Consider the following 22,608-nt stretch of genomic DNA (forward strand, 5'->3'; position numbering starts at 1 on the left):
CAAGGTGGCGATAGTGAGACAGGTGGTGAAATTTTGTGTAGCATTAATCCCACATACATAAAGTAGATATGAAAAAAGCAAAGTCATGCTTAGGTGGAGTAGAATGTGCTGAGTAATGTGACGGTGCAGTTTTCTGTAGATAGGTTGTATTATATTTCTATGTTTGTATGTTAAACACACCTCATGCTTACTGTCGAGTTATAACATGGGTGTCTTCTTATACACCAGACACACATGTGTATTCATACACCTCATGCTCACTGTCAAGTTATAACATAGGTGTCTTCTTATACACCAGACACACATGATGTATTTATACACCTCATGCTCACTGTCAAGTTATAACATGGGTGTCTTCTTATACACCAGACACACATGTGTATTCATACACCTCATGCTCACTGTCAAGTTATAACATAGGTGTCTTCTTATACACCAGACACACATGGTATATTCATACACTTCATGCTCACTGTTGAGTTATAACATGGGTGTCTTCTCATACACAAGACACACATGGTGTATTCATACACCTCATGCTCGCTGTTGAGTTATAACATGAGTTACTTCTTATACACCAGACACAAATGTTAGTTAACTATAGGTAAAATACAAGACACACAACTTACTTAAACAAAGCATGTATGATGATTGTAGCTACAAGACCAACTATGGATAAACCACATCCAATGTTTGAGATGTAATCAAGAAAAATTAAGTTGTTTCTTTGTGTGCTAAGTTTGTTTAGGTTCCCTTGTGAATGTATTGTCTGGAAGAAAATGAAAATGGTTTAAAAGTCCAAACATACTACAAAAAATCTATATTAAATACAGCTAATTTTTAAACATCTAAATAAGTTAGGTGTAATTGACCAACAATTCAGTATTTCTGACAGTTAGTTTTAAAAAGTGTCAACAAAACAATAACCCTGAATTGGTTGCACCACTTTTCACAGTTGTTTATATAAGTTAAGTTGTATTTGACCAACAATTCAGTATTTCTGACAGTTAGTTTTAAAAAGTGTCAACAAAACAATAACCCTTGAATTGGTTGCACCACTTTTCACAGTTGTTTATATAAGTTTAGTTGTATTTGACCAACAATTCAGTATTTCTGACAGTTAGTTTTAAAAAGTGTCAACAAAACAATAACCTTGAATTGGTTGCACCACTTTTCACAGTTGTTTATATAAGTTAAGTTGTATTTGACCAACAATTCAGTATTTCTGACAGTTAGTTTTAAAAAGTGTCAACAAAACAATAACCTTGAATTGGTTGCACCACTTTTCACAGTTGTTTATATAAGTTTAGTTGTATTTGACCAACAATTCAGTATTTCTGACAGTTAGTTTTAAAAAGTGTCAACAAAACAATAACCTTGAATTGGTTGCACCACTTTTCACAGTTGTTTATATAAGTTAAGTTGTATTTGACCAACAATTCAGTATTTCTGACAGTTAGTTTTAAAAAGTGTCAACAAAACAATAACCTTGAATTGGTTGCACCACTTTTTCACAGTTGTTTATACAAGTTAAGTTTCAACTTACAATAAGAATGGCAAAATTTGTCATGTGATTGCATTGACACATAACCGGTGACTGTGATGTCATAATACACCCATGCGTAGACCAATCAGATGCTTTGAAATCCCAAAATCCACAGCTTAGTGATGTCATAGAGGACTGTAACAAACAACATTGTTACATCATACAGGCAAAATATAATAGGGATATAATGGGTTGTCTACATTGCCAGCTAAACAGTTGTAAAATAAAAATCGCCCACAAAGTTACATACGGGTAACTCGTAACCGGGAAAGAGGTGTATGAAACAGAACACCTGTGTTATAACAAATGTCGTTGCCCCACTACAAGAGGATAAAAAAGCTACACTTATTTTAATCCAGCATCTTATAGTTAGTGACAAATAGTATCATAAATCTTACCTGATTAGCAGGCAGGGTAAACTTAACTGGATCTTTTAGTATTGTGTTGTCCATTAAACCTGTTACTTTGGCTGATATGACCTGAATATAAGTATAATGTGTTACACCTCATGCTCACTGTCCAGTTATAACATGGATACAAACATACCTTGTAAACCTTATATTTCTTTGACGGAAAAAGTTCTGCGTTTTGAAACAAAGTGAACCCAACTCTGATCCCTAGTGTCGAGTTTGATTGTTTAACGACAGAGGGAGGAATAACGAAACTCACATCGGGATAATAGGTATTGTTAAAAGACAATGACTTGTCTAAAAAAGGAAAAAATCGGGAGTTTAATTAATATTTAATTAATTTAGTACAAAATTACTCTCAAGACTTTTAACAGCAAATTCTGATGATGTCTTGGGTCAGGCGAAAAATCAGTCTTTTAAGATTACAAAAACAAACAATTGCCAGAAGACATTTTACACACTTATAATATACTTGGCAACAATAACATTTATATAACAATCCTGTTTTGGACACTTTGTTTCCTACACCATTTACTAACCAACCATTATATAACATAACACAAAACAATCGTGTTAACATAACACAAAACAATCGTGTTTTCAATAGTTTTCTTACACTATTAACTAAACAAACATAGATATAACAAACCTGGCTTCTTAGGTTTATAGGTTATGATTTGTGGTTGAAATTAAATTTTTGTTTAAAATTTTATTACTAAAACTATTCCTTGCCATTAGAAGGTAGTACACGTCTGACGTCCATCACATAATTTGCTGATGTCAGCAAAACTGAGTTCACCCCAGTTAGGTTAACGTGGGTGATTATGACATCAATAAGTTGGATTGTTTGCGTCACATCAAACTCATTGTTATCGGACATGTTCATTGTTTTGTTCTGTGATGTCAGAATCACTTCACTCGCCATATGTAAATAGTTTTCAGCTCTTTTTACTGAAATCTTGGTAAAAATAAAAAAATATTGATAATGAAATTAAGTAATAAAATATAATGAATTAATGATATATATAACCTCATTGATTAATGTGGTGAGTGCAATATACTTTGGCTCTGCTTGTTTGTATAGATACTTAACAGTAGAAAAACAGTAGGTTTTTAGGTTTTAAACCAAAATGTTTTAAAATGAAGGTAATTTTGTCATTTATGCTGTTACATTTGTATTAAAACTGACAAGAAAATAGGTATTTTATTCATCTAAAAGTAAAATAAATAGACTGTGATTGGTAAACCCACCAAGTGTTGCGTGGAAGTAGCATGGTTTGTAAGAAATCCTTTCAGAGTTTTCACTTTCAATTTACGAGTTGCGTTCTTTTTTATTCCCGCATGTGTGCTCTGTAATGTAATAATGGTTTGATCACTAACTTATCTATGGCGGCCACCATGATAAATAATTTAAACATTAAATACCTGTATAGCCACAGTTGTTGTTAAACCTTTTGTTGTTGGATTCTCAGTGGGAGAGGAAGGCTGTAAAAAAACATTTTATAACTTGGCCTGGTGCCGTGGCCATGTGGTTAGTTACACTTTTATCCAGTATAAAAAAAAGAAATTGCCCCAAAATAATCATCCACAAAGTTATCGTTTCCCCGCCACGCAGAGATAAATAAGTTATATACATGGTAACTTGTAAGCGGGCACGAGGTGTATGAAACAGAACACACGTGTTATACCTACTATCTTTGCCCCACCACTTGGAGATAAAAAAGTTATATAAGTGGTAACTTGTAAGCTGGCACGAGGTGTATGAAACAAAACACTTGTGTTATAACAACTGTCGTTGCCTCTACATGCGAAGATAAATAAGTTGCCTTTATTCTTTTATTCCATAAACTAATCTAGTACTATATATAAGATCTTACCATATTAGCAGTAGTATAAGATGTTGAAACACGAGTGCTTATAGGTGTACTGAATCCCTCTGTACTAGAAATATGCTGTGTCTAATAAAATATCACATAAGAATAAAGTAGCAAACACGGAATGTAACATTAACTTACATATGTTGTTGGTATTAAAGTTGTTGATTGTTCATCAATGCTTGTTGTAGTGACTGGTTCTATAGATGTTGCCTGTTAGGTTAACAGTAATAACAGTTATGTACATATAGTGGGGTGGGGGAAGATAGGACACCTTTTCAATCTATTTTCCTGTCCCATTTGGTAGTAAACAAGGACAAATCAAAGAATTATAAAACCATATCCTCACGACTCTTTTTTGTAAAAACATGTTTATAAATTTCAAAACATTATGGCATATGCACACTTAATGTAAAGGCCATATAAATATGCATATAAACTATATATAACATCAAATATGAGTTCACCAACCTGTAATATTACACCAGTTGTAGATATATAGGGGTCTGGTTCAGTTGTTGAACTGGTGCTGTGGCGAGTCTGCTTTGTAGCGATTGTGCTCTATATTAAATAAAACATTTCAATAAAGGTCCTTTAATGAGACCTCTGGGTTAGAGCTATTGTTGTTAAATGTCTTGCCCAGACACATGAAGCCATAATAGCAGTTCTGCTTTATATTAAAATGGTAACGTGTGATGATAAAATTATGGATATTAAACCCGAATTTATAAATGTTAATTAGCTCATAGAGGTTCTATTTAAACTTCTTTTGAAATAAATCTACTATTTCTGAATTAAAGTGTTTTATATTAAATAAAAATATTTTTATATAGGTCCTTTATGAGACATGCATTTGGTGTCACAGTGCTTAGCTTGCCTGAGTATATCCAAGGGGACACGGGTTCAAGGCTCTACACTGCTACCATTGTGGGCATGTTTCTTTTTTAAGATAAAAACGAAATTTTATGGTGAAATCGTACCATACATATTGGATATAATGTTTGTATTAAAACAATAAATTTCTTACTTTTATTAGTGGTTTTATTTTACAAGAACTTCTTCTAAAGTAACTTAGGTCAAACTCTGGGTATCCAGCTTTGTTGGTGCATTTGATTGAAGCCAGTGATGTGTCTAGTGGTTGGGAGAAAGTTAAAAACAACAACTTTGAATTTGGTGCATCACTTTTCTTATATAAATTAATATTTTTGGCAGCTTGTTCAACAAAACAGTAACCTTGAATTGGTTGCACCACTTTTCACGGGTGTTTATATAAGTTAAGCTGTATTTGACCAACACTTCAGTATTTTTGACAGCTAGTTTTACTAAGTGTCAACAAAACTATAACCTTGAATTGGTTGCACCACTTTTCACAGGTGTTTATTTAAGTTAAGCTGTATTTGACCAACACTTCAGTATTTTTGACAGTTAGTTTTACTAAGTGTCAACAAAACTATAACCTTGAATTGGTTGCACCACTTTTCACAGGTGTTTATTTAAGTTAAGTTGTATTTGACCAACACTTCAGTATTTTTGACAGCTAGTTTTACAAAAAGCCAACAAAACATAGGACTTACAATATTACAATCAAATTATGATAACTTTTATATGAAACAAACTCACCAGAATTATCACAAGTCTCCCGTGAATATGACGTCTCACCAACTTTCACGGAGTTAAATCTCATTTTAATCTCACGACCAAGAGTTCGAAATGTGATCACATTATCTGGACAAACATCTGTAATATTAAGCAATATCAATAAATATAAAATGTTTGTAATTATTTTGAGCATTTAAATAATTAATAAACAACCACCGACACAGTTACATACATTGTAACTCCTAAGGGGGCATGAGGTGTATGAAACAGAACACCGTATTTTATAAACACTGTTGTTACCACGCCAGGCAGAAAAAAGTTACATCTGTTAAAAATAATAGAGTGCAATACAGGGTAAAATACAAATATTTAATAAAACATTACACATAGTACAACAACATTTAAAAAATTAAACACTGAAACTCGTATATATACAACTTAAACAAGAATTTTATAAATAAAATACATAAATATTATCAAAAATACAAAAAAATACGCCTTACCTTTTGTTTTAAAAATGCTTTTTACGCTAGTAATAAGAAATAAAAGACAAATCAATTTTACACAAGTGTCCATGGCTGTAACTTGAGTGAATGACTTCACATATCATTGTAAAAGTCAGGAAATTATTTGATTGACAGGTGAATAGGTTTAACATGAATAGGGTAACTGATTATTGTGTGTTTGGATACACAACTTTGGGCAAGATACTTAATGCCAATTGCAAACAACTTATAGCATATAAGTCACGTACACGTTTGTCGAAATCAGCTTTTTAAAAGACAGAAAAAACATAATTACTCACAAAGTTATATACAACTTGTTATAATAATAATTGTTGCCCTGCTATGCAAAAATTCATACTTGTTTTTTTTTGTAGTTTGCACATTTAATGAGTACAATAGATAATAAATATTGTGCAATAATAAATATTAAAGTTCTAAACATAACAATGTGCATTATGACACTGATGTCCAATGGAAAATTGAAACCACCACATTAGTGATTATTACCCTATAACTGTTTTACAAAACTTATCTTTGCATAATATTTTGGTAATTTGACTACAGTTAGTACATTGCATATGTATGCCAATATATCATTCTCAAGAGATTTTTACACAAATTTAAGTTGCCAAATGTAAAAACTAAATATTTTTTAAAAAATACTTTGCAAAATATGCAACCAAAAAACAAGGAAATCGCAACAATAAACAGTATGAGCGCCCAACTGAATAAATAGTTCTAAAACCTCTAAAGTAGAAACAGTGGTTTAGACCAAGACTTCCCAAACTGGGGGTCACATAACGAACCTTAGGGGTCACCGAAAGTTCACCAGTTTTACACAAAGTACTTCTTATATTACACTACTAACTGTGTAGGGTCGCAAAAAAGATAGGTTAAAAAAAGTCGCAGAAAAATTGTAAACCCTGGTTTAGAAATCACCATAGTAACGCGGCTATGAAAATTATCCAACCATAAACAAAAGTGGTTATGACATCATAAAGAAGTTTCGGGGAAAACACACTCCATATGAATAAGTGATGCCGATGACCGGTGACCACGATGGTGTACACTATTAAGGGGAATAACCTTACCCCAGCCAATAACCCCAAGACCCCATTGGATGTGGGGTCAGAAGTGGGGGTTAGGGGATTCCCTAGGTCTGTAGGGGGTAAAGTTAAGGGTCAGAGTATTATAAGAATATATACAAACATAGGTGTTTTGTTTTACTTTTTAAAATCTATGATGACATTGGAAGAGTTACACTCTTAGTCATCAAACATAGGGAACCTTACTCAACAGCAGGGTGAAAGCTGTTTTAGGCATGAGATTCGAACACTAAAAGTTAAAACATATTGTCATCCATGTTTCAAAAAAATATCCCAACATTCCGCTTTAATTAAAATTTAAAAGAATGCCCATGTATTTGTTAGGAACCCCCAACATTTAACTTATTTGTTTAGCAACAACATCTTATATATACATAGTAGGGTGGGGTGGCATCTTTAGCACATAATATCCAAATATACTGATCCTGTTTTAAACGATTTACAACCGTTTTTGGAAGTTGTGAAGGTACCGTTTTAGAATTCTTTGAATGTTTTTTGTTTACTACAAAATGGGACGAGGAAACAGAATGAAAAGTTGTCCCATCTTAACCCACCCTACTATATAATATCCTTACATAATTTACTTATACAATGCGCTGATAACTTCCCATCTTTTTTACTATATTCATATATAAATATAACTAACCTGGTTTTGTAACTTTAATAATATCGGCCACACATAAAGATATCCATATAATATGTCCAATATATGTAGCGAATGACCCCAGTATGAAGGTCATCGTAGAGTTCATGACCCCTTCACTACCAGATAGGCCGATGTACGCAGCTGATAAATCAACTGTTGCAAGACTGTTTGAATTTCCCTGTAAATTATAAAAAGTTAAAAATAATAACAACCAGAATATTATGGGTTGTTTAAATTGTCGGCCATACATTAAAAAACATAAAAATCCTCCCAAAAATCAACCACAAAGTTACATACGAGGTAAGCGGACACAAGGTGTATGAAACAGAATACCTAGCTTATAACGACTGTCATTGCCCGCTACCCGAAGATAAGTAAGCTGCAAACATGGTAACTCACGAATGAATTCATATTTAAAAAGCCTCACCAACATAAAGTAAGCCATATGAGCGAACCACATCGCCATGGCAACCCGTCCCATTCCATCCATCCCTGTGGTGGTTCCACATGATCGCACATCCAACGACACGTCGTCTAGCAACCAATCTTTTTCTTCCATGGCAACCGGCCATAGTAACCTGGGGATGACGCGGCAAATATTTGACGACATAACAAAATGAGATAAGTTTTATAAAAGAAAAACAAGTTATAACTCGACAGTGAGCATGAGGTGTATGAGTACACCATGTGTGTCTGGTGTATAAAAAGACACCCATGTTATAACTTGACAGTGAGCCTGAGGTGTATGAATACACTATGTGTGTCTGGTGTATAAGAAGACATGTTATAACTGGACAATTAGCATGAGGTGTATGAATACACCATGTGTGTCTGGTGTATAAGAAGACACCCATGTTATAACTTGATAGTGAGCAGGAGGTGTATGAGTACACCATGTGTGTCTGGTGTATAAAAAGACACCCATGTTATAACTTGACAGTAAGCATGAGGTGTATGAATACACCATGTGTGTCTGGTGTGTAAGAAGACACCCATGTTATAACTCGACAGCGAGCATGAGGACCCACCTGAACAACACAAGATACAGCCCAAGATTCAACACGATGACAAAATGATTATGCGGCCTCACTAATAGGGAAGACATAATGACCACTGATGACTGAACGCAATCGCACATCTTCATCACTGAGTCTTCCCGGGAACAAAGGATGGATGGAGAAGAACAGGATCTTGGTCTTCCGTGATTATTTACTTTATGGAAGATGATCTTTAAGATGAGGATGCCAAGGATCAGAAAGACGATCCGGGATTCGAATAATCCGCTAAAAATATTGAATTTGTTAAATGTGTTTTTTAATTTGAAACAAGGTTTACATGTGAGTAATGGGCTAACTCTAACTTTTATCCGCAGTCACAGTTGGCTTGTGTGGATAATGGGCTAACTCTAACTTTTATCCGCAGTCACAGTTGGCTTTGCCCCAACATTGTATATACACATTCTATTCTATGTGTGTGAGGTCCTACAGCAAGGTATGTCATTGGACCTGAGATTTAGGCCAGAGTTGGCCCGAAGATTGACAAATATAAGGTGTTCAAAACAGTCATTTAAATAGGGGTTTAACAGTCATACCTTTCAACTGACGCTCTCTTTTATAGTTTTATAGTTAAATATTGGGATCTTCGCTATCATTTTTAAACAGAAGAATAAAAAACTACGTAATGCCAATACAACGTCATAAACTACGTTATCCTTTTTTTTTTTAATATTTTCCCCCCCCTTAAACCTTAAGGGGGGATTATTCCAACCCTTATATTACATTTACCTTGAATTTCCATAAGACATTGGCATCACCATAACACCAGTACACACACGGTATAAATACACCATGATGAATGCTACCATCGATAAAATACTTCTTAAACAATCCCTTGTTGTTGTTAAAACTTCCAACAAGAAGAATAACAAGCTCAAAGAAACAACAGACAATAAAGACAAGTAGATTTTGTTCTCTGGTAAATTGAACCAATCACCTATGGAAATAGGAACAATATAAAACAACTCTTTTTTCTGAATAGTTTTTAAATGTATAGTTGATAATTATTGAAAGGGAGAAAAAAAACGGGTGTTCTGTTTCATACACCTCGTGTCAGCTTCTGAGCTACCAAGTATGTAACTTACTTTCTCACATGGCAGGGCAACGTAGGTCGTTATAACCCAGGTGTTCTGTTTCTTACACCTCGTGCCAGCTTGCGAGTAACCAGGTCCCAAGTGTGCCAAGCTGTATGACCTCCTCTATATATAAGAATCAGAACACCCAAAAATGGTTTTCCCATAACGACTAGCGTTGTTTATTTCATAAATTCATTCAGCTTAGCCCTACTAGATAGTTAAAACACAATTTACCAATATCTGGATCCTCTGCATGTTTGACCCCTGATTGATTCCATGACCTCAATACCCTGTGTGACATCACAAACACACAACTCATGGCCACAGCTTTATAATATGATGGGTTAATAACTTTATGGTGATCTTTGTAGATTTCTGACTCTCCATCGCCACTATGTGGTTGGGAGTTGTCGCTATCGGCAACAGGGACAACTTTCCATTGAGGGACCTCTATGGTGACTTCTTTACGCAAGCGTAAACTTGAATGACTTTGTTGGACCTTTGTAGAAAAAAAAAAATATATATATATATATAGAAATAAAAAAAAATATAGAAAATAAAAAAAATAAAAAATAAAATATATATAAAAAAAATATATAGAGAAATAAATTGTACAAAAAGAAATGTAAGAAAACAATTTTTTGGGAAAGAAATTTAAAAAAAAATAGTAATTTTTTAACTTATCTAATTTGTAAAAAGGCCTTTGAGTGCAAAAACATCCCTAGGAAATTAAAAAAAATTTAAACATACCTCTTCACTGTACAACAAATTTTGTTTCTTTTCGTTAAAACTCAATCTCGCTGTTGCTCGTAATACGGCCACTAGGAGGCCAAGCGAGAGTGAGGCAGTAAGAAAATTCCATATTTGGTGTTCCTCTTCTACAAAACTACTTCCAGACAAGGTTATTATATGCAAGGTGAATCCCCCAACTAAAGGCGCAAGCCCGGGAAATTTTGAGCCACGTTTGTAACGGAGTAAAGTTTTTAGCCATGAGAATATAACACCACAAAAACCCTGTGGAAAATAGAAAAAATAAGTTTTGGAGCTAGACGATCTATTTTATAATATTTATTTGATATCAGTTTAAAGTAGATATTGTCTGGCAGTACTGGCACCATGGCTTAGTGGTTAGGTGCTTGCAGCGTAACCAAACAATACTCGGTTTAATGCACTTATAAGTGTAGCTTACACAAATGGTAACTCTGAAGTAGGTATGTCATTGCCCCATGCAACGAGATAAACAAGCTACATACTATTTATATATTGCCAAACTTGGCCTATATCCCAAGTCCTCTAACAACGACCCATATAGGAAATATTATTCAGACTGTGTTTTAACAACATATTAATATTTAATCTTACCATAAACAGCACCACGAACCCCACACCCATCCACCCATAGTTATATTTAGCTAGGTCAGAGGTCAAAAGGTCAGTGGAAAGTTTTTGGCTTCTCTGGTAACTTTCCACTGCAGCTTTGAGAGTATGAGTTTTGTCTGTTGCATCCCCATAAATGTAACTACCATGGAATTGGAGTCCATTTCTGAAATAAGGGAGGTTTAAAGGCTAACACTAGTTTAGTCACTAAATGAATAAATGAATGTAACTTATTTATCCTCGCATGGCGGGGCAACTAGAGTTATTATAACACCGGTGTTCTATTTCATACACCTTGTGCTTGCTTACGAGTTACCACATATGTAACTTTGTAGGCGGTTAATTTTTCTGTAATAATTTACCACTTATACATTTAAAGGAAGAATTAAACACAACATAGACTTAATATTACAGGCAGTGTAAAAGTACAATTGCATTTTAACAATGCCACCTCTAATTTATTTAAAAAAAAATTTAAATGTGACTCTTATACCTGTATAAATTAATAGCGTTGTCTTCATTTCCTTGCTCTAGTTTTCCGTCCATAGATAAACCTCTCAGCAAATGATGGCAATTATATTGTAAACTATGAAGAAGATCTTTGGGTGAAATGTTCTGTGGTTTGATAACAAGAGATATATAGTAGGGTGGGGAAAGATGAGACACCTTATAATATCCAAATGTCCCGATCGTGTTTTAAACAATTAACAACGGTCCATGGGAGTCGTGAAAACACAATTATATAATTCTTTAAATGTTCTTTGTTTACTACCAAATGAAGCGAAAGAATAAAATGAAAAGTTGCCTTATCTTCTGACACCCTACTATATAAACAGAAATTGTACTTCAAAAAGGTATATTACTCCACAAGTAAGCCGGAATAGTTAAAGTATTTATTTCATATAAATACCTGTAACATTGGTGATATTAGTGACCCCACTGATGCAAGGGGAATAGGGATGCCCATTAGGATTGAGATGGTTGAAGCAAAATCGATTTGTTCAACTATTTCTGTTCCATCTTTGCTGTTATGGTAATTTAATGAGTTTATTTATATTATAAAAGTAAAAATTTAATTTAGGTTAGTTTATACTGTATTGTGGCCTGTGGGTTTAGCAGCCACGCTTTTATTTCATACTTTACTCAAGTACTTTTTAGCTAATGTAAATTCAGTGTGACTTAATTTATATAATAATCAATATAAAAGTTAAAATTCAATTTAAGGTAATTTATACTGTATTGTGGGTTTAACAGCCACGGTTTTATTTGATACTATTAGTCTTTTAATAAAGTACTTTTTACATCATGTTTTAACTACTGTCGCTTTGCTGCTAATTTCCTTTTCTACATTTTTTGATAATTTAATTTTTGCTAATCAAATCGCTAGGTTACTGTATTCGGAAGTATTCCAATATATAAATATTACTTGTGTTATGTTAAGCATGCAAAAATTAAGCAATTTTAGTACCATTTTGTTTATGTTCTAAAAAAAACTAAAGAAAAAATAATGTCAAAGTAATGAAATATGTTCCACTCACAACTTGTCCTGTTTATTATGAATGGAGGGGCTGAGAAAAACTAGTGGAGTAGCTGTCTCAGGTTGGGTGGTTCCCCCATGGCTCCCATGAGCACTCATACCATGATCACTTGTTAAAACTATCAATGTATCTTTCTGCAATAAATGCCTATTTATGACACTATTCTATGGGTGAGGTCCTACACAAGGTATGCTATGGGATTTAGGTCAGAGTTGGTCCATTACCCCAACACCCAGGATGCTACAACCTATTATTGAACACTGAGTTAGGGTAATTTCTGTTGGCATTTGACAGTACTTACAAAGTGTCAACAAAACAATAACCTTGAATTGGTTGCACCACTTTTCACAGGTGTTTATATAAGTTAAGTTGTATTTGATTAACACTTCAGTATTTTTGACAGCTAGTTTTACAAAGTGTCAACAAAACAATAAACCCTGAGATATTTGCACCACTTTTCATAGGTGTTTTACTGTTTTTAAAAGTTGGCTAATTAACAGATAATAATGTTCGCAACATGGTTCAGTCACAGTCAATAATAGCTGCCAACCACAAACCACCCTGCATCACTGTATGCTCACATTACACCTGAATATTCTATGTAGAGAACATCCAGGAAAAAATGAGCAAATTTAATCACCTTATACGATTTTAAAGTATATAACCTAAAAATGACCTCCGATTTGTGGGGCATTACCCATTAGGCAAGTAAAATTGTAATAATGATAGAAATCTGGCCAACTCTGGTCTAAATCCCAGCTCCCAATTGTACCAAGCTGTAGGACCTCTGCTACATATAGGTATATAAAACAGATCACCTGGACCTATATTTTAACGACCGTCGTTGCCCCACCACACAATGAAAAATAGTTCAATTCATCCATACACAAAACCGGTTTATAAAATCCCTTAGAAGTTATCACTGAAGCAACTCTGGCCAGCATTCTAGGTCCCCTGCCGTGTCAAGCTATAGGACCTCATCCATATACAGTAGAAAGCCTTGTAAAGAATTAATCGTACCTGCTTTTCATATTCAGAATAAATTCTTTTGAAAACTTCATCCATTTCCCTAAGTTTAGGCCCAACAAGAGTTGATTTAGGGCCAAATAAATGCCCAATATGATCCAGACCAAGGTAATGTAGAATCATTACATCCCAGGCTTTATTATTCTGCAACTCTTGCTCCAAGTTCCATGTTACATTATTATCAACCTGTTAAGACAAAAGGCAGGAACAGTTAAACCAATATAGTATCAAAAATGTTTCCTTTTTTTGGTCAAGTTTTACAGTGAGTGTGGAATATATTACTACCTACAAAGTTACATACGTGGTAACTCGTAAGTGGGCACAACGCACCAGATGTATAAAACGGAACATCTGTGTATAAAATGGAACACGATTGTTGTTGCCCCACTACGAGGATATATAAGTTACATTTATTTATTCATTCTTTCATAAACATCGAAGTAAGTATCAGGTGCTACGAAAACGTAACAGACGAAAATCAAGTCAATCTAATTGTATAATAAAAGAAATACATATTTTGCCCAAATGGCATCGTCAGTCTCTTATTCAAATTAAATCAATGAGATTGAAATACCTCTGTATAGTCAGACACAAAGAAAGAGGTTGTTCCGTTTTTCCTCGTAAAACTTTCAGGAAACAACTTGATCCAAGTATCGTCGCCATAGAACACCATCTTCCTTCCATTCCTTCTCATCCCTCCAATGATGTTGTCCTCTTTAAGAGCAGAAGATTGATCCAGGTTGAAAACAACATCAATGAAACCAGGGATGCTGCCGGTTGTGAGTGACTTAAACAAAAATTGTTTTTTTGTATATTTAGAAACTATTTTAATTTACAGTGCATTTTTGGAGGGGGCAGACAACTGGGTGATAGATTGCTAGAATATATAGGTCAAGTTTGCTTTAAATGTTAACATATCACTCCAGATACCCCTAAGATATTCATACACAAATATGTCATATATCAAAGTTACAATATATCTAAAATAGATAATAAAAACGACCCACATCTATTTAACAATATATTATAAGTTTTTAACAATACCTTAAGTCTAGGCATGGTAACTGTAGGGGCTTCAGCATGTGAAGTAAAACTCAATGCATTTCCAGCATGTAGTGCTTTGTATAGGAACGGCATATCTCCCTTTAGGTGGTTCCCCTGTATAAAGTCCAACCTCATGCCATCCACAATAATGATCACCAGTTTTGTAAATGGAGCTTTGATTGGTGAAGCGTGACTTGGCAAATTGGAATCTTGGATAAAGATATGAATACCGATATAAAAGATATGAATACCGTACCAGTATATGATAAATGTGAATGAATGTAATGTAACTTTATCCTAGCGTGGCTAGAAAAATTACAGTCGTTATAACATGGGTGTTCAGTTTCATACACCTTGTACCCGCTTACAAGTTACCACATACTTAACTTTGTGAGTGTTTGTTCTTTCTTACGAGCTTACGAGTTGCCATGTATGTAACCTATCTATCATCGTGTGGTAGGGCAACGACAATCGTTATAACACAGGTGTTCTACTCCATACACCTCATGCCTGTTTATGAGTTATCACGCATATAAATTTGTGAGTGTTACTCTCACCGTAGGATAATGAGTCAGCATCTTTAAACTGCTGAGTCAGCATTTCTGCCTCAAGATCAGCGTTGGTTGGAGCAGGAGGTATGTCACTAGATGTCGCTATTCCCGCTGTGCCAGATTTCATGGGGAAAAAACCCTAAATTGATACAATGAACAAATGAATGTAACTTATATATCGTAACGTGGCAAGAAAACGTAAGTTGTTACAACAGTGTGGAATTTACTGCACTGCATTTTTCATCTCAATAAAACATATTCATATTAAAAAAATGAAATTAACACAATCAATAAAGTCAATTTAGTATCCTTACCTTTATAAATAGCAGAAGTCCAAAGAAACTGATGAAATAACATATGATAAGATTTCTCTTCGTTTTCATCGTAAATGGCTTAAAACAAACGTTGCTACAACCGTAGACCATAAAGAAAAAGTAGGTACTAGTATACTAGTATAAAGGCATTAACACATTATCTGATACTGGTTAAAAATATATTTAAATAACGAATTAGGACATGAACACGCAATCAACAAAAAATCCAAAACAAACTCAACGTATATGGGTATTCCCCTAATCTTCCCGCCCCAAATTTTTTATGCAATTATTTAGGGAGTGCAATAAGCTTTAAATAGTGGATCTAAGAAAATGTTAAGTTCTAAAACAAATTGAGCAATCGTAAACAGGGCCCGGACTCTCATCGTAAATATTCAAAATAACAATCTTGTGTATATAGCGGAATATTTTTTATGTCGATTTTTATTTTAAACTTTTCATATAAGGGGAACTTGTTCGTTCAGTCAGCTGACTGCGTTTTAGAAACGTTTGTAACTTTATATTGAATAAAGTATTAAAATGCAGGAATAAATCGAAGCCAAATTCAATTTGTATAGTTTGTACGGTTATAAATTAATATTCACCACATTTTTTTTATTCTTTTTAGTCCTATAGGCTTACGGATTGTGCTATACGCATACGTACGAGACGCTAAATGTTAATTGTAATTTGGATGTAATGTTAAACTATGGCTTCGTCGTCTAAGAGTATAAACAAGACCACCTACGTCACACCGAAGCTAAAAGACTTCGTTTTCACGGAAAAATTGGGCAGTGGGACATATGCAACTGTTTATAAGGCTTATAGAAAATCCTGTGAACACAGACAAGTTATTGCTGTGAAATGCATCCAAAAATCAAACCTGAACCGTGTTTCTATTGAAAACCTATTGCTAGAAATTGAGATTTTAAAACAAATCAAGCACGAGCATGTTGTTGAACTGTTTGATTTTCAGTGGGATGATTCATTCATTTATTTAATAATGGAATACTGTGGGGGTGGGGACCTATCTGGCTTTATACAGTCAAAACGAATGATACCTGAATATACAGTGCGTAGATTTCTTCAACAAATTGCATCAGCTGTAAAAGTTCTGCATGACCATAACATTTCACATATGGATTTAAAACCACAGAACATACTGTTAACATCAAATTACCAACCAGTTTTAAAAATCGCCGATTTTGGTTTTGCCCAGCATATTGAGTCTGTGCAGGAGTATTCGCTAAGGGGGTCTCCCTTATACATGGCTCCAGAAATGATACTAATGAAAAAATATGATGCGAAAGTAGATTTATGGTCAATCGGGGTTATACTGTATGAGTCTCTATTTGGAGAGGCACCTTTCGCATCTAGAACATTAGAAGATTTAGAGGCAAAAATACAGAGTCAGGATCCTATTTTGGTCCCAAGAACCCCGCAAACATCAAACGATTGCAAGAACCTTCTTTATGGTCTTCTACGTAGAGACCCAGATCAACGGATAAGTTTCGAGGACTTTTTCGCTCATCCATTTGTAGATTTGGAACATAAACCATCGCAAGATTGTCTTCCCAAAGCAACAGAGATTGTAATGTCTGCAGTTGCTTCTGATCGGGCAGGAGATCTTGCCAAAGCTGCTAAGCTGTATTCTGAAGCTATCGAGTATTTTGTTCCAGCAATTTATTACGAAAATGACCAACTTAAAAAAGCTGCTTTGAGAACGAGGGTTACCGAGTATTGCAATCGTGCAGAGCAACTTAAAATTCTTAGCAAACCAGTTACAACCCCGACAGATTCTTTGGAACAATTAAAACTTTTAAGTGAAGACAACCAAGTTATAACAGAAGCAATACAGATGATTTTTGAAGCTAGAAAAGCTGAGAAAAATGACAAATTCCAACAAGCATTGGATTTGTATACTGAAGTCTTGGGCAATCTTATTCCAATATTAGGTAAAGAGAAACCAACTAGAAGGAAAGAGCTTTTACATTCGCAAGTACAGTTCCTACTGACGAGAGCAGAATCAATTAGAAGTTATGTTAGTGTACAAGAAATTGAAATACAGCAGCCAAATGTACAAGTAGAAAACAAACCAACAAAATGTTCAATCTCATAATTTTATTTTTCTTTAATGTTAAATCGCAAAGTAATATAAATTTCTCACTGTGAGTGCTAACAACAATACTAATCAGGAATTACAATTAAACTTCACATCGCAATATTATAAATGAAACTTATATTGAAACTTCTACTGTTAAAAAACAGCGATTGTGATTATAATATAAGTTGTGCAAAATACAAGATTTAAATTACATTATTTACGAATTACATTATTTTCCTGCTTCACTACTTTAAATAATACATTACAGAAAGGGGTGTGCAACCTTACATGAGGACCAGGTATAAATTACTGGATGAACCGGCCCTACATTTATTGAACATAAGCTTGCATGGACCAATAGTGGGTTCTTTCAGTTTTTGATCCTATGCTATTATAGGATGTTATGATATTAAAAGGGGCTGCAGGTTGCACACCCCTAATTTAAAGCATTGTTTTATCAGTATTCTGTTGTGTGCTTATAAATATGCATGTATGAAAGCCATGTTATTGTTAATTTAGTGTAACTTATTACTGTGGCAATAATTGCTTTAAATACCAAGAAATAAAGGTAGCTTCTGCGCAATAAATGTTATTCCAATATTACGTGACTGTTATTTTGCTAGGTGTTATTTTGTGTATGTGTCCAAAAAATGTTAAAATAACAAGAAATAGTCGCTATAAATATAACATGAAATATCGGGAACTTTTTCTGTGTGCTATTCTATGCATATTATTCAATATTACGTGACTGTCTTTTTGCTCGGTGTTATTTTGTCTGTGTATCCAAAAAATGGTAGAGTTTGTAATTTGCTTGCAATGGCTGCAGCAGCTGCCACACTTCTTGATTTAATCACTTCAACGCCACGACGTATAATGCTGTCCGTTATAAGCCGAATCTGTAATTAGCATATTTGTTTTGACCAAATGGTAAATGAATGTAACTTATTTACCTTCGTATGGCAGGAAATGATATTTTTAATATAAAGGTTTTTTCTAAGTTTATTATTGTATGCTCCCTTTTCACCGCCAATTTGGACAACCCATTAATGTATCCCACCAATGATAGCGGTATCAAACCTGCTATTCTATGGTTACAAGCAACGATTCAAACCACTTCAGCACAGCGAATATAATGTGGCATACTAGGACCTATAAATGAATCCCTTTCTAATCACTACAAAGCTGTATTAATATTTTTTCCCAACCAATTTTTAATCAATCACTTAAATAGTTTACGCATACCAAATTAAAAACACAATCTGCTTATTAGTCCAAAATTAATCACCCCGAGTTTTAGCAAAAGGTGTTTGTGATTGTGATGAACCCACTCATAATGATGTCATAACAAACACTATTGTGTAATAAACAAAACATTTCCGAACAAAATATATTTTGATTACAAAACAGGAAACATTATCACATGATATATATTTATGATTTATAAATATGAAAACAACTCGCTTTAAACATGATAATAATATCTCAAGTCAGTTTCAATACAAACATTAACCACCATATTATACCTATGACAAATGTCTTCACTTTTAAATGTTTCAGTTCAAAAACCAAAACCATCAATCATATTATAAATAGTATGTTTTTATTGATTTTTTTAATTTTCAAATTTTTTTTCAATTTTAATCGTTTTAGTTCAAAAACCAAAACCATCAATCATATTATAAATAGTATGTTTTTATTGAAAACAACCAGAAAAAAATTACATTTAGGCACCAAACATTTTTAATACGGTCCTGTCTGTAAAAAGGACTTCAGACAAGCAAATGGCAGTAAGTTAAATTTAAGATTAAGATTCCCAATATAACCCACTCACCTTTCGAACATCGTGTCTCCATATGTTTCCATCCTTGTTTACATAAAATGTAGAAACGTAATCGTAATATCTGGAATATTTAACATCAGTAAATTGTTTGGTGGTAGAAGATACACTTGTTATAACTAAACAGTGAGTATGAGGTGTATGAATACACCATGTGCGGCTGGTGTATAAAAAGACACCCATGTTATAACTCGACAGTGAGCATGAGGTGTATGAATACACCATGTGTGTCTGGTGTATAAGAAGACACCCATGTTATAACTTAACAGTGAGCATGAGGTATATAGATACACCATGTTATAACTTGACAGTGAGCATGAGGTGTATAAATACACTGTGTGTGCCTGGTGAATAAGAACACATAGACACCTATATGTTATATATAACCCAAAAGTAAGATATAAATACAAAATTTTTTAACTTGACAGTAAGCACAAGGTATCTAGGTACATTACAATCAATATAATACCAACAATAAGCATAACATTGTACATCAGGATCTTACGTTACGAACACGTAACAAACAAAAATCAAGTCCAACCAATTGTATAATATAAAACATATATATAATTTGGCAATACGCCAAAATGGCATCATCTTACTCAAATCCACTCTTACCTTCTATTAGCTGGCATAGATAGCAACAGATTACAGATCATTGTTGTCGGGTTCCAGCCGGATAATCTCCATCTAACTTCTATACGATGGTGCGTCTCATCCAGCTCCATGCTTAATACATCAAGTGTTGGTTGACTTAGATAACGAAGGTTAAATTGTCGATACGACCATAAGAAGAATTTGTAGGAACGGTGGCCGCTCAGGAACAACCTGAATAAAAATGGATATATTTTAGTAATGTTATAAAAAATCACTTACAAAAAACAATCAACCACAAAGTTGCATTCGTAGAAGCTCGGAAGTTGAAACAGAATAGAATATCCATGTTATACCGATTGTCGTTTTCTGGCCACTCGGTGTTAAATAAGTTAAATTCATTCATTTATACCTATTATTTTTTAATAAAATCTAAGGTGACATTGTTAAAATTCATATGGACCTAATGCGGTGAATAATATATACTCTGGCTCTGCTTGTTTCTATAGTTAACAGCAGGGTAAACTCTTTTTAATTAAATACGTTTTACCTTGTTTTATATTAATAAGTAAGGCCTAAATATTGAACACTAACTTAAGTTTTTCTGGGTTCTTCTTTGAAGAAGTGTGCAGTTCAATGTCTTTTGTGTAAATACTAAAGTCGTGCCAAGGACCTCGCTTTTCAAAGAACATTGGAATCTATAGAAATATTATAACAATAATAAAGTAATTTTTATTTATGTCTTCAAAAATGATAGCGAAGATCATATTATTTAAACAACAAAGAAAAGGGAATCAACAGCAAAACAACAGTTGTTATACCAGTTTAAGACATAATAAATGTATAAAATGAAACAGTATAAATATAAAGTTATAAAAAGGTTTGAAACAATTGTGGGGACCATATTAATATTATTTGTATTTTACAAACTATAACCCTACCTCATTTCGAAGTTTTGAATAAAGTAGCCTTAACTTTTGATTGGGGTCATTAGCTGGTTCTTCTGTTTTGTTTAAATCTTCTGAAAACAATTTACAAACATAAAATTTTGTCCATGATTAAGGTTTGTGGCTGTGGCCTCTATCTTAGAGGTTACAAGTTCAAGACCCATCGCTGCCAGTTTGCTACTATTGTGGGCGTCTGTTTCTTTGAGCCACTTGACGACAATTACTCCAACCCAGTGGTAACATTCAAAGAAATATAGAACCTTATCCTCACAACTTCCACAAATAGTTGTTATTGTATAAAACACTCTCAAGATATTTGAATATTTTGTGTTAAAGGTATCCCACCTCCCCCCTCCTACTATACATAATATAGGTATGTTATATTACATACTTATTCAATTATAAATACCTATATATATTAGGTGTTTAACACCCATATATTCCATAAAACTTACCATTATTGTTAGTAGTGTTGTCAACATTTGGTGGAACATAGTTCACATTATTGCACAACAATTCTTTTTCCTCAAAACCCAAACTTTTTTGACAACAGTCTAAATTTGAAGGTAGGAACCTCAAATCAGGTTTATGGTTATACACAACGAGAGCTTTTTCAATGAATTCCTTGTTTTTGTAAACTTGTAACTTTATCGACTTTTTTCTCATTAATTTTCTGCGAGATTTGCTTTGAAAATTTGGTCTTTTATCTTCAATTACAGCTGACAATGACGCTGTAACAGTCTGCAGAGTTTTATTTGAAGTTATTTCAATATTTTGCAATGTAAGAGGTGCTCTATGGTAGAATACACTGGACAAAACATTTTCAGTCTTTGAGACGGCTTGTTTGTTATATTTGTATATTGTAGTGATAGGAATTGCTACTTCTCTTCTCCAAATACTTGTTAACATCCTGGTTGCTATAACAGAGAACATGACATCTCAGTATAAGTGATTACCATGTGCGTGTAAACTATAATATCTGTAACTGGTGCAAAAAAGAGACATAGTTAGGAAAACCACTCATAAAGTAACATGAATGAATGAATGAATCTTACGTTATCCTAGCGTGGCCAGAAAACGACAGTCGTAATAACACGGGTGTTTATACGCCTTGTGTCAGTTTACGAGTTACCATGTATGTTACTTTGTGAGTGATATATAATTGTTCTATACCCATATTTCTAGCGCTTTCAAACCTTTCCAATAGTTAAGAACAAGCATATTACTACGTAGTGTAACGTAGTTTTTGCACCAACTTCGAAAAAATGACCAAGGCAAACTTCATATCGGCAGCAAAAGTAACGTCTGCTGCAAAACACAAACATATATGGCGAGAGAAGTGGTTCGAACTATTAGACAAAAAAATAAAAAAACAGTGATCTGTAATGCGCCTTTTTCTCTACAAAACTCTTTTTTGGACTTAGCCTGATTGAAGTTTGGCCTCCTTATTAAAAAAGT

The 22,608-nt window shown here is 33.8% G+C and overlaps 4 protein-coding genes across 5 annotated transcripts in view; 1 reads left to right on the top strand and 3 right to left on the bottom strand.

Annotated features, from left to right (window-relative positions):
* The window catches only part of LOC101243310 (adhesion G-protein coupled receptor G6-like), a 10,256-nt gene extending 3,965 nt beyond the window's left edge, over positions 1-6,291 (bottom strand). The window contains exons 1-14 of the mRNA XM_026837333.1: positions 5,933-6,291; positions 5,451-5,567; positions 4,858-4,961; positions 4,302-4,391; positions 3,972-4,043; positions 3,834-3,914; positions 3,382-3,441; positions 3,208-3,306; positions 2,689-2,914; positions 2,093-2,253; positions 1,945-2,025; positions 1,547-1,681; positions 630-769; positions 10-133 (exon numbers count right to left, since the gene is read on the bottom strand). Of these exons, the coding sequence (XP_026693134.1) occupies positions 10-133; positions 630-769; positions 1,547-1,681; positions 1,945-2,025; positions 2,093-2,253; positions 2,689-2,914; positions 3,208-3,306; positions 3,382-3,441; positions 3,834-3,914; positions 3,972-4,043; positions 4,302-4,391; positions 4,858-4,961; positions 5,451-5,567; positions 5,933-6,005 (1,563 nt within the window). The 5' untranslated portion in view covers positions 6,006-6,291. The remainder of the gene's footprint in view (positions 1-9; positions 134-629; positions 770-1,546; positions 1,682-1,944; positions 2,026-2,092; positions 2,254-2,688; positions 2,915-3,207; positions 3,307-3,381; positions 3,442-3,833; positions 3,915-3,971; positions 4,044-4,301; positions 4,392-4,857; positions 4,962-5,450; positions 5,568-5,932) is intronic.
* Positions 6,292-6,296: 5 nt separating this feature from the next.
* On the bottom strand, positions 6,297-15,894 carry LOC100182776 (GPI ethanolamine phosphate transferase 2-like). The gene is made up of 16 exons (XM_002123302.5): positions 15,669-15,894; positions 15,361-15,493; positions 14,804-15,012; positions 14,334-14,546; positions 13,754-13,945; positions 12,734-12,867; positions 12,106-12,220; positions 11,689-11,810; positions 11,181-11,361; positions 10,569-10,832; positions 10,053-10,317; positions 9,472-9,679; positions 8,716-8,970; positions 8,115-8,265; positions 7,688-7,865; positions 6,297-7,094 (listed from the first exon to the last, which is right to left on the bottom strand). Exons 1-16 carry the CDS (start codon positions 15,777-15,779, stop codon positions 6,871-6,873), a joined length of 2,955 nt encoding a protein of 984 aa, XP_002123338.4. The 5' UTR covers positions 15,780-15,894; the 3' UTR covers positions 6,297-6,870.
* A 380-nt stretch (positions 15,895-16,274) lies between these two features.
* On the top strand, positions 16,275-17,988 carry LOC100185093 (serine/threonine-protein kinase ULK3). Its single transcript, XM_002128143.4, has one exon. It carries the CDS (start codon positions 16,378-16,380, stop codon positions 17,785-17,787), a length of 1,410 nt encoding a protein of 469 aa, XP_002128179.1. The 5' UTR covers positions 16,275-16,377; the 3' UTR covers positions 17,788-17,988.
* Positions 17,777-22,139, bottom strand: LOC100182736. 2 transcript variants are annotated; one of them, XM_009862336.3, is made up of 6 exons: positions 21,606-22,139; positions 21,145-21,221; positions 20,798-20,901; positions 20,228-20,437; positions 19,604-19,673; positions 17,777-18,668 (listed from the first exon to the last, which is right to left on the bottom strand). In XM_009862336.3, the coding sequence occupies exons 1-6, from the start codon at positions 22,081-22,083 to the stop codon at positions 18,513-18,515; spliced, it is 1,095 nt and encodes a 364-aa protein (XP_009860638.1). In that variant the 5' UTR covers positions 22,084-22,139; the 3' UTR covers positions 17,777-18,512. The 2 variants fall into 2 exon arrangements, with proteins under 2 accessions (XP_009860638.1, XP_002128244.1); XM_002128208.3 differs by having other exon boundaries at positions 21,145-21,224.
* Between the last annotated feature and the right edge of the window lie 469 nt (positions 22,140-22,608).

The sequence above is a fragment of the Ciona intestinalis genome, chromosome 13, assembly GCF_000224145.3.
Source record: "Ciona intestinalis chromosome 13, KH, whole genome shotgun sequence".
Taxonomy (NCBI): Eukaryota; Metazoa; Chordata; class Ascidiacea; order Phlebobranchia; family Cionidae; genus Ciona; species Ciona intestinalis.